Source organism: Haliaeetus leucocephalus, unplaced genomic scaffold (genome assembly GCF_000737465.1).
Source record: "Haliaeetus leucocephalus isolate CR32 unplaced genomic scaffold, Haliaeetus_leucocephalus-4.0 Scaffold130, whole genome shotgun sequence".
Classification (NCBI taxonomy): Eukaryota; Metazoa; Chordata; class Aves; order Accipitriformes; family Accipitridae; genus Haliaeetus; species Haliaeetus leucocephalus.
Window position 1 is genome coordinate 2,873,631 of NW_010972566.1, and position 15,873 is coordinate 2,889,503.

At 40.0% G+C, this 15,873-nt stretch overlaps 1 protein-coding gene across 1 annotated transcript in view; it reads left to right on the forward strand.

Annotated features, from left to right (window-relative positions):
* Nucleotides 1-15,873, forward strand: part of CEP85L (centrosomal protein 85kDa-like) — a 107,329-nt gene that overhangs the window by 23,728 nt on the left and 67,728 nt on the right. Inside the window, exon 3 of the mRNA XM_010585862.1 lies at nt 7,796-8,559. Within this exon, the coding sequence (XP_010584164.1) occupies nt 7,796-8,559 (764 nt within the window). The remainder of the gene's footprint in view (nt 1-7,795; nt 8,560-15,873) is intronic.

The window sequence follows — 15,873 nt, forward strand, 5'->3', positions numbered from 1 at the left end:
GGTTGATATTGGGAACTTTAACTTCAAACCTGACTGCAATGGAACATAGGAGAAAACACTTTCTACTGAGCTAGTCTTTTTCCTGGTTTTTAAACTGATAATGTATAATCTTCAAAAAATCAAATGTATGATCTCCATTGTGTGCTTTATTTTTGCACTGATTCCGGTTTGATGACCCACGTGCAATTCTGTAGGAAGATATTCAGATTGTCTCTTGTCAACTAACTTAAGTGATGGAATTAGGAATTTTGGCTCTTGAAATGGCCACTGGCATGCAGAGATTGATTTGTAGTGCTAAGGGGAGATCATACGACGATGCTGTCTTTCCATGTGGTCCACTGTATCATTTAATTGTGTGTCCTTGTTGCTGGAAGTTTGCCAAAAGGGTTGTGGAAATGAGTGACATGTTGCAAATGGAAAAAAGGAAAGTCATTAACTGTAGCAGAGGAGGATAATGAAGATGATACCAAATGGCCAGTTCATAGTAAGTTAGATGGGATATGTTAGGCAAGTTTCTGTTAAAGAATTTCATACGTACGTAGTATTCCTTTTGTTTGTAAGGGTGTCTGAGAAGCTGTTTAACATTTGCTGGATTAACTAGATTAACTCAGTGTTACCTCTGAGTTTACTTCCTTGGATAAGTGTGTATGCTACCCTGGTACTTCTGCATACAGCTTTTACTCTTTCCAGCACTGCTTTCTGCTCTGTTTACTAAAAATGCTTTAAACTCTTCTTGTAGTATTGTTTGATTTTTGTAGGCTGTTGGAGGCCTGTGAGGCTGACCTACCATTTGTTCCTTCTTCCATCTCTCTACAATAACATTGCTTAGGGGTAGTAGCTTTACCAATATTTCATCACACATCTTACTCTGTGATGATGCTGTTTGAAGGGAAGTAAGAAAAGCAACAAAATTGCTTCGGTTTCTGAAAATTCTGTCTCAGCTGCAACCTCTTAAGTTTGCATTTGCATTATTCAGGGTTGTACTGTTTGTACTCTGTGAATTATGTAGATTTTAAAGGACTTCAACTTTTAAAACTATTGTACAACTTGCATTCTTTTGGTATGCAGCACAGCAGATTACAGAAGATTCTACAGGAATTAGTTTGAAATAAAGTAGAACTGACTTGGAGTTTGCTATCCACTTCTTACGTAAAACAGTTCTGAATGACACTGCCAGTATGGTAACTGGTGATGGTGGAAGCCAGTGAACTTGCTTCTTTTTTCCAAATAACATTAATTGACCTTGCTTCTGAACACTACATGACTGGTTTTACTTTGAAGGCATAGATGTGACACAGGCAACTCAGTTTACTGGCAGCAAGTATTTTAGTATTTAGTATTGTCTTATTTTAAATTAGTATTAATTAATTATAGTATTAAATTGTATTTTCCCTCTAGTAAGTTTTTTGTTAATTTGTTTTGTTTTAGTCCCTTGATGTTTAAACACAGCATTTCTAACCATTATTTGTTTATAAATTGTATGAGGATTTTGGGCCCACTTTCTCATACAGAACTTGTTCAGTGTCTGAACAGTTCTCTCCTATGTCTGCAGCGCTTCCTTTTCTGGTACAGCTTTCTGTGATGCATGCTTGTATTTATTTATTCTTTGGAAGAGATTTATTTGCAGAGATTTCCTCCATTCATTCACCTCATATTTTGACATAATAAACTTGAAGTAATATGAACAGGGCTTGTAAAAATGGCGAGTGAAGATTTCTAGACAGTGTAAAAAAAAAACAAAACCCAACAACAAAAAAACCAAAAACCACCCCAAAAAAAACCAACAAAAAAACCCCCGACCCACAAAAAACCCCCCTCCAGCCAAAATGAACCAACCAAACCCAAACTGTTCCGTGACTGCTACTGCACCCTGGAAAGGCGTGCTTTTGCTTCTGGAGGTTGATGATTCAGTCAGTCTCTTCAGGGCTTTTTGCTAGGGTTGGCCTCCTGCCGGTCCATTTTGAAATTTCTCAGTTGGCTCATCTGATTATCTATGCTGCATTAAGTCTAGTCCGATGTGTAAGTAGGTAGATAGGGAGGAACTCACGTGTAGCATAAATGCTGCTGTCATGGCACATCATCCGTGGTCTTTGTTTTTTGAACAGCTCCCAGGAGAGTTAGACACTGCTGCTGTTGAAAGCAGCTTTTTTGGACAAGGTTTCTGGGGGGCAGCCACATGCTTGCATGGTAGAGTGAAGACTCGTGGCCCCTTCAGTAAGTCATATGTTGGACGCTGGAATTGTTTGTGGCTTGTTGCTGGGGTCCATGCAGTTAAGAGTTACAGAACAGTTCAGAGAAGCATTCAGAAGAACTGACATCCTATAACAAATGTAAGAACTTATGTACACTAAACTGTGGCCAGATTCAAGACCTTCAATTTGTATAATAGAGGCTTGACTTGCCCCATTTATCTTCTGCTCAGTTATTAAGAATAATTCAATTTATTTTCCTGGATTGGGGTAATCTGTGTCAGTGTTTTGGGGGGGTGGGAGGAGAGGGCAGAAAGAGAAGGTCAGCTGTTTTTAATACTGGTGTTTTTCTCCATGGTCAGGACTTTCTAATTATACCCTGGATAAAATATCAAATTTCAAAGTCTTTCACACAACGAAGGTTCTCTGTTTTCAGTGGCATTAGGTACACATGCATCCCATAAACATAGGCATCATGTGCATTTTGGTTTTGATTAGTATTGGGTAACTGTATTACCTGATTGCTGTGCTGTTGTTTGATAATATCTTACTGGGAGCAGTGAAGAAATTGTCACATACACATGAATATCTTGTAGATGAGGGTTCTTATAGTTGTTCTTATAAGTTGTTCAGGGTTACAGTGAACCTTCTCTGTTTCTTATATGTTATGACTGACCATTGGGCAACAGATAAGGATTTTAAGTAGCTGAATGATGGTGGTGTGTATCTGGGCTGAGAAATGGCTTCAGAGATTTTCTTCTAGTTATGATAAACGTAGTTGGCACTGGTGATTTAAAAAGCATAGCACAGGAAAATGTAAATGAGTAGGAGGAGTTCATGAACTTTATATTGGAGGGTTTCTTTCTTCTCCCCTTTCTTCAGAAGAAAGTGTCTGCTATGCTCTCTTCCTGTGATTAGGTTTTTATTAAGACAAAAATCGGTGCTGGTACATTATTTTCTATGCCAGATATGCAGTAATGAAATAGTTCAGAAGTGTAACACAAGGTCGTAAGAAAGCCACATGAAATGCTCTTCACTTTTATTCCATCTGCTGTTATTACGTGGTAGAAATCTTGTAGCATGTTTCTAAAATAGAATTTTTTGAGTTTTCTAATTTATGTGGCTTGGGAAGTATTGGACCAGGTATTAAAATGTCATGCCTATTAGAAAAGTGCTCTAGGGAGCTTTGTGGTGGGCCCCCCAAAAATTTATTAGGTTAATTGAAAAGCAAAATTTGACATACAAGCCTGATGCTGTTCAAAAGAAAGCCAGTAGCAATTAGCTATATGTATATATTTTTTTTTCTTTCTCCTGTCTCATTAAGTTTTCATTAATGAGAGCAGTCTTAAGCATTGAAAGACTCTGGAGTCACACAAGCCATGTTTAAGAGTGTTTGTAATCTTCAGATAAATACTAGTTCAATGAAGTAAAAATTGAGTAATGCTGAAAAGAGAGCACTTCTAATTCTGAACCAGGCATTTGCCTACCCCAACTGTATGGAAGGGAAAAACCCACTGCTTGCATAAAATATTCTTTGGCAGGATTTGGCCCAACGGAGCTTATTCCCACGACTACAGAAGTAATGTCTCTTAAGTTCTATGGTGCTTTCTGAATTCTCTCCTATTTTCAATGAAATTTCCGAATTTCATGGGTTTTTGTGTTGTGAGGAGATGTTTCAGAATGCAGATGGGCTCCCTTTCCAGCTGAGCCTGCAGTCAAGGCAGACTGAAGCAATATGCTCTAAGAAAAAGTGTGAATTTTCTCATATGTTTCAGTGAGCATTAATTGGAAGACTAATTAGGACAACTTGAAGCCAAAATTGCTGTGTTTCACTTTGAGACAAATTATCAGAGACACCCATCAGCTGTAGTTGGATGTAGGTGGCATTCCAAGTTTAAATCTGCTTGAAGAGTTTAGAATCAAAAGTGAGGAAAAGAAGTTTAAATCTAACTCAGGGCTTAAATTTAGAGTAGAACAAGGAAGAATAAAAATTACCACATATGAGTAACTGTACCGTAATAAAAACAGGTGAAGGAGATCGTATGCTTCTAATTATGATTGTTTTCTAGTTTGAAGATGGCATGTAGGCAACATTAAGTCAGTATTCCAGACTGAAAATGCTATATTAAATACTACTATAACTTTTTTGTTATGGAACTGTATTTAACTTTTACAGATATGTGCATACAGATAGGGTTTCTTTTCTTACCTTTCTCTTGCAGATGTGACATTTCTACTCATAGAAGTATGCATAGCCTAAAACATAGGTACCCACAGTCAGTTGTTTTTGAATCCTCATATACTCTTATTTTCTTTGGATACAAAAAAGCCTGTGGCTGCTTCCTTTGCAGGACTGACTTTGTGCTGTGTCAGCTTCAGCTTCTGGGTAAGGTACAATACAAAAGTTAGTTTGCTTGAGTGTTAGACAGGCAGCAGCCTCTGGCTAAGGAGTACCTGTACAAGAAGAGGTGAATTTCTTTCTACTGTGTGTTTTCCTTCCTGCTCTCCCTAGGAGAGCAGGAGGAGAGCACGAGTCTCTTCTCCCTGCTCTTCTGCTGCATGCTCCCAGAAAGCAGGACTCTTAACTCTGTGCTTTCAATCTCACAATATATATGCTTGAGACTCCAGCTCCATCATGTCATATACACCTCTTTCACCTTCTTGTCACTGCTCTGACATCCTCAGCCAGAGACGACCGAGTACCTTTATTTCTGTTGCAGAGCAGGGCTGGAAGCTGGCAGCCCCTGCTACACGTTGTAGCACGATGTACCTGATTTGTAGTGGCTATCTGTGCGAGCATCCACTGTGCTGTGAGAGAAGACAGGAAGGCAAAGCTGAGAGAATTTGATAACTGCACCTGACACAGGCAGATTGGTTACATGTGACGGGCATATCACAATTTTGGGAACTTGTAGTGTTGCATATCACTGTCTCCACTGCTGCAATAGCTGTGGGCACAAATGTGCTTGGTCGGAAGACCATGATTCCTTCCACTTGAAATGGGTTGTGTGGCCTTCTGTCTTCCTCTTTAACATGTCCCACCTCTTGAGCAGTATCAAGACAGAGAAAACTGCCTCGGAAAATGTTTCTCTCTGCAGTATAGAGTTTTTAAGGAAGAAGTGCAGGGTGGAGGGAAGGTCTTTCAACTTGCATGTAAAAAAATGGTACCTCACATTTATTAGCAACATGATCCATCAGATAATGAGCTGGTAGTATTCTACTCTCCATTTCACTAATGTGAGCATCTGTGTGTATTTTATGGCCATCATCAGCACCCTATGAATAACTCTTAAGCTGGTGGTCCGTTTCAGCCAGCTCTGGCAGTTTGGTCAAGTCTTAAAGATGACTATGTTCTGTAACTGCTGGGAACGTAGGTGGCTGGGTAGAGGCAAGAGACAATGTGGTGTGAGCTTATGCATTGAAACGGGAGGGTATATGGTGGGGCAGTAGTGACTCATTAGGAGGCAGGAAGGCTTCAGCAAGAATATCTGTCTTCTTAGGAGCCAGAAGACAAGCAAGTAATAAACAGCTATCAATCAAGGAACTGGTTATTATTTTGTGGGCTATAATGCATTTTTCTCATGAGGAGTGTGGCTGTAGGGCTACATTATTTTGTGTTGTGCTGTAAGTGCAAGGAGTGAGGAAATCTGGTCCCAAATAGGGAGGAGTATTCAAGTTGGGGGTAAGGATATCATTATTTGGATACGTCAAAAAAGAAGCGCTACCATTTTTAAAAGTTGTTGCAACATTGGAAGTGCTCTTCTTTTTCCTATCTGTGGCATGATATATTGAGTCAAATATATCCTTTGAAAGTGTGTCCAATTAATGTGTTCTGACTTTCACCAAATCATATTAACCTAGTGTAGCTGTCAAGCTGGGTATGCCAGTTGTACTCCTACAGCAATTTTTTTTCTTTTTAATTGTCCCACTGTGAACTCTTGTACCAGATGACAAATCCCAAAGAAATAAGTTCTCTCTAGGTTAGCATGAGAGAAATAAGAAGAGTGTTATCTGTCTTGCTTTTGGCAAAAAGGACCCCAAAAGAATCTTTTAATTAGAGCAATTTCATTGTGTCTATCTGCCATGAACCTAACGAGCAATATGAGCTTGCTAAGGTGCAGCCACGTGACTTGGTGGGAGCTGATCCTCTAATGAGAGGATTAGGTGTTTATTTCTGGTTGTCCATAGCCTGTGATGCTAAGCACATGTCGCTGGGCGTGAGAGCTCTCAGCCAGTCCCCAGTAACCTCTCCTTTACCTCTCTCATCTTTGCTTTTCCATCCCCTCCCAAATATCAGCTCACTGATTTCTCTGTTCTTGATACTTCAGCTTGGGATAGATTTCATAAATTATGCTACGCACAGTTTCTGTGTGATGTTGTATTTGGGTCTGTAAATAACACAAAACCTAAATGGGTCTGGAAGTTTTTCAGAATCTTGTTTTTTAGCAAGTCACCTGGGGAAGTGTCGTGGTTTAACGCTAGCTGGCCACTAAGCACCACACAGCTGCTCACTCACTCCTCTCCCCCCACTGCCGATGGGATGGGGGAGAGTACTGGAAGTGTAAAAGTGACAAAACTCCTTGGTTGAGATAAAAACAGTTTAATAATTAAGAAAAAAAATTGTAAGGAAAAGGAAAATAACAGAAATAAAACCCAAGAAAGACAAGTGATGCAAGTGAAAACATTTGCTCGTGACCGACTGACCGATGCCCAGCCGGTCCTCAAGCAATGGCCCCCCTGCCAACATCCCTCTAGTTTTATTGCTGAGCATGACGTCCCATGGTCTGGGATATCCCTTAGGTCAGTCGGGGTCGGCTGTCCCGGCTGTGTCCCCTCCAACCCCTTGTGCCCCCCCAGCCTCCTCGCTGGTGGGGTGGGGTGAGGAGCAGAACAGCCCTTGGCTCTGGGTAGGCACTGCTCAGCAGGAACCAAAACATCCCTGGGTTATCAACACTGTTTTCAGCACAAATACACAACACAGCCCCATACCAGCTACTGTGAAGAAAATTAACTCTATCCCAGCCAAAACTAGCACAGGAAATGTAGTTTGACATCAGTGAGATCCAAAAGGGATGAATAGTTCTGTCCAAGAGGCCGTCATTAAACTGGCTCATCTCCAGCACTGCCATTTTAAAAAGTGCATTTAGTGGATTGTTTTGCCTTTAAAAAAATGAAAAGAGGGGTGTTGGAAAGAGGAACCAGTCCTGGCGCTCCTGAATTGTGGTATCTCTACCACTTGTGATGTGGAAGCTACTTAATATTATGTGGGGTAGGGGAGAAATCCAGCCTGCCACTTTAAAGCTGGGGAATGAACACTGCCTTCTGCTCGCAGCCTGAGAATTGTATCTGGAGCTGCTGTTGCCACTGCTTAGTACAGTTCTCTTTTTCTAATGATGGCACCTGAGCAAAATAAATTTGAAAATCTCCCGCTTTAATAGGTTTACATTCTCATAATCTTGAATGATTTAGAAGACCATATTTTGTCAAGAAACCTGGTTCCTTCTATTTTTGTATTTCACCTTGAATTTGATGTTTTATTCTCTGGGCAGTGATGTTAATGTGAGTTCTGTATCGTACTTAATTACGTGATAAATCTCTCTCCCCAGATCATTCAACTTCAAGTGGTACATCCTCGTTTAAGCCCAGCCGATCACTGGTTTCTATTCCCACTGCCCATGTGATGCCGTCTAATGCCAGCTCTTCGCTTTCCAAACACAGGGAAGCTTTCAAGTCTGATGGCTCAAAATGGAGTACAAGCTTTGTACGGTCAGGAGGAGGCCGAAATCAGGGTGCCCTGGACAATTCTCTTGACATGAAAGATGCAAGACCTGTAAGAAAATGGTCCTCCTTGTCTAAACTCAGCTCACCAAATACCTTCAGCCAAGATGGTAGTAGTCACTCAGCGGACTCCAGAGCTAGTACAGACAAAGCTGTGTCACCACAATTGAGGACAAACGGGCCAGGTTGTTTGCACGATAGCATGGAGTTGCTAAAAATTGAGGACAAAGAAATTGGGAAAAAGCGATCTTCTCTACTGGACTGCAAATACAAATTTGAAACGTGCAGCAAAGACGATTTTGTTTCAGATTCCTCAAGTAGGAGACATGCCTTAGACTTGACCTACAGTGCCTTACCTGAAAGCAAACCTACGGCAGCCGGTTGTGAAGCCTTCGGACAGAGATATGCAACTCTCGGACAACAGGCTGTGAGCGGAGCTCCCATACAGCCAGCAGTGAGGACTCAAATGTGGCTTAAAGAACAGTTACGTGCAAATCCCCTGGACTGCAGGAGTGCTGAGGAGCCCTACGGTGTAGCTGCATGGCATGTGCAGCAGCTTGAAGATTTTAGAACAGGTGACCAGCCTGTGCAGGTAAGGCCAAAGCTTGGTGTTTGCTGCCATCATGTGGCATCATGTGTTATACCTGAGGAATAATATCGGGCAGTTTTTAATAAAACAGGAAAGGGAACAGGTCCTCTTAACCAGGTGATGATGTTTTTAAACTTTGATTAGGGATGCTGCTGCTTGTTTCTCAGTATGACTGCCAACAAGTGCCTCTCTGCATGAGACTAGCATCTTTTTTCTGAAGCTGGACGCAGTTAAGAGGTTCATCAAGGAACATTTTCAGTAGTTCTTAAGAGAGACTTTGGTCACAGTGTGGTGGAGGAAATGTGAATGCATTTTGATCTTAATGGGTTTACTAAGAAGGCTGCATTTTTGCATTCAGCAAAATAAGAATGACTCCTGTGTACTGCAAGGATGAATGCTCAGTTTCACTATGCCTAGCACTTAAACCGAATTCAGTTTGATATTACTGCTTATTTTTTAACTAATGAAATTAACTAGAATCAACTAATAGTAGTCAATGAATATGTTTTATTTAAATAAAATAAAATGTGGGCTTTATGTGTCATACTTGAAGTATTTTCATATAGAAAACGTCAAACACGTGGTTTTAAGAGACAGATAACCTATTCTAACATGGTAATTCACAGTCTGTGTTTCCAGCTCTTCCCCTAATGGGAAAAGATAGCTTGTGAAGGAAGGCAGTATTAAAAATCTAAAAGTCCAGGTTTACCCATGTAGGTAAACTTGGCTTGCCAAAAAAATCCCAAGCAGATTACAGTATGTAAATTTTCCTGAAAGGCATTTTAAGGCTAGGATGTTATCTGAGCAGATATAATCTAGCTGTATGTGCAAATTCCCTGTTTTCTCCAGCCTAAAGATATATTAAGTAATTTTCAAAGTGTTGTGCTCAAATTTTTTTGTGTCTTGCATTGTATATTCAAGGAAAGACTGACAACTTTAATGATTCTCAAGATCCAGTTTAGCTCTTAACGGTGGTCTGGATTTTTTTTTTAAGCTTAAAAAAATTGAAGCCAATTAGTATGGTCAAACCAGTAGTAATCCTTAAGGGTCTCTCTAAAAACCTGACATTGTTGCAGGTAGCCACCCTTTACATTACCCTTATTACTGCAGAAACACTAATCTTTCTCTAAACTTTTTGAAGATTTTGATGGCGAGAAATTACCCAGGTTGTACGTGAGGTTTGCGTGCAGATTCCTGTGCCTGGTGGTTCTCCTTTTGGATTTAAATATCTATTCAGAGTAAGCTTTATTTACTTTGTTCCTTCATTTAGGTATATGTCTCTTCATCATCTTTTACGTACCTTTCACAACACTTTGTTTAGGATGGGTGTTTTAGAAACTCTTACTTTTGTTGAGGTCAAAACAACTTCCAGCTTCTGTTTTTCATGTGTTATAAGTGTTTTCTCACTCTGATCGTCATTAAATACAGTGTCTCCTTTTTGTATGAAGGGAAAGTTTCGTGATTGAAACAGATCTATGTAGTATTATGGTTATTCAAAAACTTGTGTTCATGCAGGCGTCGATGCCGCGCTGTGTTTTGAGGGCAGAGCCAACAGAGGGAGCACAAGCATTAGTTATCTTTTTGGCTGAATTCATAAAATGGTGCTGCACCTTTGCAGGTTTTTGAGATAATAAGATTATAGGGTGAAGTTTTGCCTAAACCTGTTGTGTGGTGGGTTTGTTTTGTTTTTTTTTTTTTTCTTGCTCCTGTTATTTTTATATCTGTGTCGGTATTGATATATACGTCGGAGGATCCATCTAGCCCCTGGCTTAGGAAGCAATAGTCCTATCTGCTGTCTGGTTAGCCCTGGAAAACAGGGGAAGTCCTTGAAGCTGCGGCGTTTGCTCTCCTTGCCCTGACTTCCCACTTGCTTGGGAGGGTGGCACAGAGAGCCTGACAGTAATTAAGGGCACGAGGGTGTGGAGGAGGTTCCTGGTGCCCTTGGAAAGCACTTTCATTGGGTCTGATTTGGAGTTGTGCTGATGGGCCTGGAAATGCGATCTGTTCCATTTCTTCAAGTGAGAAGATGTGGTGGTGAAATAGGACCCAGAGAAACAGAAAGTTAAAGCGTGTGCGAGAGCGGTGAGCCTTTGGGCTCTCAGGGGCATCCTCTGCTGGCCCACCCAGCCTGCCCCGTCCTTCTGCCCAGAGGCTACAGCGGTGAGGAGGAGGGATGCCCGAAGAGGTGAAAGGAGAATGGTTCTCCTGTCTTGACACCTGTTCGTTGAAGAAACCTCAGCATAATTGTGCTATGGGTTTTTTCAAAGGATCACCATGTGCGCGCACCTGGGAACTGATACGCTGCTACTTCTGAGAAACCAAGAAAACTGTAATCCTAAGTGGAATATATACCTAGGAAAGAGAGAGAGCAGAAAGCATACGATTTTGCTAGAGGAAGCTGATGATTTGTAAAAGGGAAAAAAGCCACACCTCTATAGAAACGTCTTTATTTTTCTTTTCCTCTTAGTGGGGACTATTTTTGCTATTTTGCTTTTAATAATTATGTATGCTGATGGAAAGGCAGTGGTTTTTAAGGACTGAAAAAATTACAGTTTATCATCATTTTACTTTAAAACTACCATTGCCGTGAACAGAAAACTAAATGAACTTTGTTTTTAACTGACAATCTAGAGCAGCTTTGTGTATCTTTCAGGTAGACTGGTAAAAGGAGAGACTATAGAGGGCAACTATCACTAATGAAGTAAGAATAGACTGCAGCAATTTTCTGAGTTGATTTTGGGGACTGGTCATTCAGGAACAGCTGTTGGATTTAATAATACAGTCTGCAAATAAATTTTCATGCCCTCACAGACTAGTATAGACAGTTTACCCCCCCAAAACTATGAATTGGAGTTTATTTTTATAAAATCAGACAAGCTTTGAGTTTAAGTAAAGGATAATGTATTACAGCCCTTAAAAGCTGTTCCAGTTAATTACTCTCAAATTAAGATTCTCTGCCTCCTTAATAGTCTAAATTTGACTGAACTCCGCATCTACCTGTTGGTTTTTTGCTACACTTTGCTCCCCAAATTAAAAAGCCTATAATGTAGCTTTTCCATTCCAATTGTAAACCATGATTTTTAAGATAAAATATGTACTGTGCATTGTAAGGGAAGCTCAGAGTGTTGGGTAGAAGACCTACAGCTATGTTGAGATTATCTTCCAGGACACAGTCAGGTTCACAACTGCAGAAAAGATGCTGTGGATCAACAGAACACGTCTTCAGAGAAAGTGCATTGTTCAGCTGAGGGTGTGATGTTTGTACATTTTGGAAATAAATCTCCAAGGAGGATCTGGTCTATGGTTATTTTGCAACATCATGGAGTTGTATATGAAGATTGTTTTCTCTAGCCAGTGTGTACTATTTAATGTATGCTTTTTGAAGATAAACATTCCCCTAGACATTTCCAAGGAAGATATTTTAACAGTACTTCAATGAAAATAATTTCCATGCAGTATTTATATTTCATCATACACTTAATTATTTTCAATGTACAGCTGATCTTTCAGCAGACATGACCATTGTAATACCTTTTTTTCTTTTTAACCTCCAAAGTAAGGAAGTATGTGATTAAGCCTGTGTTAAGGGAAAAATTGCTTATTAATACGCAACAGCGGTTCCCACTTACTGAACTGGGAGGCCATATAAATCTGGATAAAAAGGCTGTATGCTTTCATGTAAAGGCACTTCTTAAAGACTGATCCTATTCTATCTGATTATCTGAATGCATCTAGGTACATCCTGTTTGCTAGTCCAGAAATTGGCTTTAAAATGAAAGCACGCCTTTAAAATTGTGGGAGATAATACAATAAGAAGGAAGGTTTCAAAGGTCACATATCTACTTCTTAGCTCTGTACAATGTTGTAGGCATCACAAGATTAAGCTCTTGTTTTTTCCAGTGTATGGGACATCTGTATGATTTCTTCATGGTGTGCTAACTGTGTCACAATATAGCAGAGATAATAGATGGAAAATGCTTAAGTGCATCTTTCCTTTAATGTATCTGGCTTACTGTTTTTTCTTTAATGAGGAAAACACTGCCTTGTTCATACCATGTATGTAAAAGTTAATGGAAGTTAAATTTTAATGCACTGAGAAATTTAGAGATACTACAACAATCTTCATTTCAAAATAGAGAAGGAAGAAAGTAAACTGCATGCATACCTAAACATTGGTGAACAAAAGTTGTAAAACTTTAATTAAAGTTATAACATTCTTCAAATAACATTGTTGGCACAGAAAACTTTATTCTTAAATGTCAACTCAAAGCTTGTTTTTCTTATGATCCTGGCAGATCAGAAAACTAAAAACTATTAATATCAACATTTTTCCTGTGTCACATTTTGATGAAATGATACTCTTTAGCAAGATAAAACTTTTTAACATGAAGAGGTATCACCTTTAGTTAGCAGAGTGGACTCTTTCAGTGTGAGCCACAATTAAGCTTTTATATTCTGTTCCTTTTGCTGTGAAGTTGGTAGTCCAACAACTGGGATTCCGTTTGTTATAGTGCATGTGTGGGCTCAGTCTGGAGTAAGCACTGGCAGACGATGGGAAACCAAACTTGGACCATGCTTGATTGCAAAAAGAGACTTGGCATTGGTTAACTGATAACTTTGCCAATTTTGTATGTCATCTTGGGAAGATGCATGTTTCAGTTTCAGCAGCATATTTCAACATTTGTTGAAGATTCTGTAGTTTTCGTTAATGGCTGAGAGGAGGCTGCTGGGGTTGTTTCTTGGGGTTGTTTCTACATGCTAATGGTAGAGTTTCTTATAGTCTTCCTTTGTATGTAATTTTGGATCTAGAAATACATGATTGTTGGTGGCAGTAGACTCATCCTTCTCCTTTTATTAAAAAGGAACATATGATTTTTATTTTTTTGTCAGGGCTAACTCATTTATCTAATTTTAGCTATTAAACTGTCACATTGCTTTCCGTAAGATAGGGAAACTTTTGAATATACAGAAGAGCATACAGACAATAAGCTTTGTACAGTCCCGAGCGGTGTATCAGTGAATAGTCATTTTGTTGGGAAAACCATTTTTATTCTTCTTTAGACTAGACTGGGCTTCATATCCTTTTTTGTGGTTTTGGTACGCTTTGAGCCATCTGTGTCAAGGATCAGCAGAAATCCTCCAAGATAATATGTAACTATGTAGCTGTTACAACATATATCCCTTGTATATAAATTTACAGATTTTTTTTTTTTAAAAAGCAGAATATTTCGAGATTATCAAAGTAAGTGATAAAGTGCTTACAGTGATGCAGCTGTGCAAAGTTTTCTGCTTTAAATGCAAACAGACAGGAATTGGTATTGCTATATCAACATAAAGCTATAGATATGTCGCTTGCAGAAGCTATTTTAAATGTTTGTTGTACGTATTTCAGAGCAGGTGAGAGAAAAGCTTTCATTTTAACTATCCGTGCTGCCTTAGCTAATGCTGCCTAAGCTTTTGGAGCAGGCAGCACAGAGTGGAACGTGGATGCCTGTTAATGGTAGGACTTAGAAACCTTCTGTTTCGCTAGGCGTACTGCCTTTTCCTGTGAAAAGTATTTTTGTAGATCCAATTTAGATGGGTCTCTTCCAGATAACTGAACCACCCCACAACAACAGTAATCATCTGGAAATCCTGGGTGAGAACATGGGAGTAGGTCAGCTCTGTAATACACGTGGCACTTGTGAGGAGTGCTGAATCAGGGATGTGCTGTTGTCAATAGAAAGCTGGAAGCTGGGGTTTCCCCCACTCTATGAGCAACATCTGCCTCTTTTGCATGCATGCAAAAGACTATTAATACATGCACGTATGGCACTCGGTTTACTGTACAGTGTTGGTGCACTTTGTTCCCACGTTGTACTTGGGAAAGAGAGATGCTAAGAGCAAGCTGGTTGGCCCCAGTGTAATGGATGAAATCTACTTCAGGCCACCTTCTTTCCCAGCATATCTCAGGTACGTAGAGCTACTTTCTGGGCAAATAATTCCAGCAAGAAGTGAGCTCTTCTTGGTCACTGTCCTTCCCAGTGACCTGTGGGGAAAGTACATCATCCTGTAAAGGGCCACAGAAGAAGGTCCTGTAAGAAGCTGATGTTGCATGCTTAAAGTGAGGACAAGCTGTGGACTGGATGATTGCACTGGCAAGTAACAAGTGGTGTGTCAAATACGGCTGGAGGGCTCCCACGCTGCACACTTGACCTGTGCCTAAGTGGTAAACGTGGCTTATTGAGGCAGTAGCACCCTTCCTGCGATTGTGCAGATGCACCTACCGCTCGTGTACGTGTCAGCGTTAAGGGCCTCCTAGGCAGAGTTATGATAACCTGTGTTAGTGGTCATCTTTTTTCGGTTGTTTTGACAGCTTCTTTTTTTGATACTGCTGGGTAACACTAATGGCTTCTGGCTTTTAAGGTGTTGCTGTGAGCCACAGGTGGTCAAAAAAGGTATAACTATGTAATTATGTTTTCATATTTAAACTTATCCCCGTCTCAACTGCTGCAAGCTGCTTTTCATGGATATCCTTGTTTCCACCTACAGCATCTGTGCTTTTGCTCTCCGCAGGTAATTTGATGCGTGCTGTCAGGCCGTTGTTGGTGTTTTGTTCTGCCTTCCTGCTCTATCCATGTCATTTCCCATGAAGTACGTGTTCTCCGGAAATCCCATTTTAAAAATTTGATTTCTGCTGTCCCTTTTTGCAGAAGTGATGTTCCTTGAAGGCTGCAGATGTTTTGTAGATCTTTAAATACAAGTCAGCTGTAGCAGTGGGAAAACTACAGTAACTGCTGATGCATACTTGCATTTCTTCATGTACTCAGCAAGGCTCTAGATGTTCTTTACTCAATGGCAGGTAGAGAATTGTGCACAGCTCTTAGGATTGTTTTCTGATAATATAGGTATGTGAACACTTTCTCTAACTGTCAGATATTTCTCTGCAGTCTTTGCATATTTATATTCAGATAGCTTGAAGTGTCTACATTATTACTGCAAACCCCTTGAAACGAGATTTGAGAAGGAAGCAGAGCCTCAGAGAGGTTCACATCAGCTTCACAAGGATAAATGCGAGCACCAGAACCAAGACAATAAGGAGAAAATTGAGTAGCAGGTTGAGACCTCTGTTGTTGGCAAGATCCATAATGTGCGTCCGTCTGCCCTCTTGTGCTTGCAGCAGACTCTTGATTGTAGCTTTGCGTTGCTCCTTCAGTAGCAAGCAATGTAGATTCACATGAATTTCATTGTGTCCTCAGCTGTTTACCTGGTTTTAGTTTACCTGGTTTTAGTTTCTGCCACTTAAGAAAAAAAATGTTTGTTTACAATAACTAGAAT